Source organism: Belonocnema kinseyi, chromosome 9, assembly GCF_010883055.1.
Source record: "Belonocnema kinseyi isolate 2016_QV_RU_SX_M_011 chromosome 9, B_treatae_v1, whole genome shotgun sequence".
NCBI lineage: Eukaryota > Metazoa > Arthropoda > Insecta > Hymenoptera > Cynipidae > Belonocnema > Belonocnema kinseyi.
The window spans coordinates 47791929-47794572 of record NC_046665.1 but is presented as its reverse complement, the minus strand read 5'-3'; the positions used below and the strand labels follow the sequence as shown (position 1 = coordinate 47794572).

At 28.9% G+C, this 2644-nt stretch overlaps 1 protein-coding gene across 1 annotated transcript in view; it reads right to left on the bottom strand.

Moving 5' to 3' along the window:
• Nucleotides 1-460: 460 nt before the first annotated feature.
• The window catches only part of LOC117180128, a 28152-nt gene continuing 25968 nt past the window's right edge, over nucleotides 461-2644 (bottom strand). Inside the window, exon 7 of the mRNA XM_033372471.1 lies at nucleotides 461-2241. Within this exon, the coding sequence (XP_033228362.1) occupies nucleotides 1914-2241 (328 nt within the window). The 3' untranslated portion in view covers nucleotides 461-1913. The remainder of the gene's footprint in view (nucleotides 2242-2644) is intronic.

The following is a 2644-nucleotide window of genomic DNA, read 5'->3' as shown; positions in this document are numbered from 1 at the left end:
ATTTCCTTTTTATTTGAATCTTTTAAAATATGGCCGTACTCTTTTAATGTGTAGCTTCTAAATTGTTTGATAAAATAACATTCAAACCCCCAATCCTTGACATTACAATCTTGCCAAATTGAAGAATTTTTAAAGCTTTCAAATTTCCAGACTTTATTTTTTTATGCTTTCAAATAACGAATATAGTCATTTTTAAATTTGCTTGGGGTTTCCAGTGTTTTTTAAGTTTGAAAAAGATAAACTCGAATACAAAAAACGAAATTAGTTTATTTAATCTAATTGAATTTGATATGCATATTTACATAAATCAGATGCTTCTTAATATTAATGACGCACTACTCCATTTTTAATATAATGATTGCATTCAAACTTAATAAAAAATTGCAAAATCGTAATTGTTATTAAATTCTCATCAATCTTTATAAACAGTAACAGTCTTCAAATTTTATGTACAAAATATATCACCAATCTAGAATATTTGAACAATTTAATAAATTTTATTTAAAATAATTATCAAAACAGAGAAAATATATTGAAAGAATTATTTATTAACAAAATCTTACTCAATTATTCTGCATTCTTCTATAGTCTATAGTTTTAGATCATTCTCGATTTTTTCCTTAAATTATTATTTTTATTTTTAATCTTTCTTTTATACTGTTTATATATATCATGCCATTAGTAAATGTGGCTACACTGGAACTTGGAATTATGACGGATCGCAGGCATTGCTGACAGTGGCCTTCACATAAATCCAGACAGCTTAAACGTAAACAGTCAGTGGCGTGTGAACCATTTCCTAATATTATGAATATATACGCGACGAGTACACGCGCACTGTTCGTGTGCCCCTACGCTCCTGGTGATAACGCATAGTTGAGCAACCTCCTCTCTACCCCGAGAGGCACGCAATACTCTCGGTCCGAAACCGCCCCGGCAGCAATTCTTAGAAAGACTTAAACTCGGAAGCCTTAATTCCAAATTCCAATGTATAATTAAAAAATGTTTCTCTGTTTAATTATTTTTATGAATTATATATCAAAATTAATCAAAACATAATGTAAAAAAATTACTTCACAGATACATTTTTCATGACTTTTTACACATTTTGTATTATACTTTGCATTTTTAAAAAAAAAATTCGGCTGATTATCAAATTTAGACTGTAAAATATAAAGCATTTTTGTAATTCCGTTTAAATGTAAATAATAAAAAATTAACAACAAAATGTCTTAGGAGAAATCTCAGGTTCAAACCATTTACATTTAAAATACTGATTTACAGTAAATACACCCTATCTGAAATATCACAAGATCCAGCGGATACATTATAATACAACATTGTATTCGTCACTATATGCCTCAACAATATTTTTGCGCAAAAATATCGTTTCTACACGGAGAGAAAATTTAAAAGATTAATTCACGGAAGCGCGTGATTTTAAAGATAAAATTTTTACGTGCTTTAAAGTCGCGGACTCTATGATCTAATAGCATAAAATTCGAGACCCGAGAGCAAAGGAGTGCAGCCTAATGTTTGAAAATTCGAGACCTATGCTTTAAAAGCAAGGTTTCCTAGGACTTATTTCAGGCGCCAAAAAGTGATAAAATCGAGGAGCAGTGCCATCAATTAGTCTCCCGAAATTTCTCTCCGCGTATTATTTATAATTTAATTTCAATTTTAATACTAATATTATTACATGAATATTAAAATGTCTAATTAACAAATTTTACTCTTATCACAAAGCAACTCTCATTTCTCTGTTTCAAAATATAAAAATTAAAAATCTGAATATACTTTCCGACTTGTAAAAAATCTATTACAGAATCAAGAATGTGACTCACGAAGAATAATCCTCATTGTAAAATATGAGGTGAACCTTTTTAATTTAATATTTTGTTCAGGAATTTCAATTAGTGGAAAGCAAAAATTAATATTAATAATGGTACTGTAATTACACAAAACACATAAACCGATGTACGAGGTTCACATGTCGAAATGACAATAAATTCTTCATTCCATTGGGAGTCATTTCCTCCGACTGGTAACTCTAACACAGTTTTTTGGTCACTAAAAAAGTTCATCGGCAATGAACACTCATAAGTGCTGTTTTCACAAGCATGAACTGGATTTGAAGTGTTGTACACAGTCTTCAGTAAATCAAACTTTATTCTTAGATAATTTGGTTGGATCTCGTTTTCCGAATTGAAAACGAAAAAATAGTAGCCATTAGCTGGAACCCTGAAAAAATAATAATATATTAATGAACAATGTATATTAATTAATGTATATTTCACAATGAGATAAATTTCAACTTAATTTGAAATATTTTTTATTTAATTACATTGCAAAATTTCAATCTTTTTTACTTTTCAGGCTTAGATTTTTAATATGAACTTAAACAGTTTTTAAATTTTTTTAAGTCTTAAATATCAACAATACACCTCAATTTCTAGACCGCAATTTCCAAGCCGCTGCTATGAAACTATAATGACCAAAACTATAACACGTAAGATATAAGACCCAAAATTAAAGTACTAAACCTCAAGGACCTAAAATATATATGTCCTGGGTACATTAGTCCCAATAGATATTGAAAGTCCAAAATATATAAGGCATAAGCTATACAGGTTAATTCCCAATG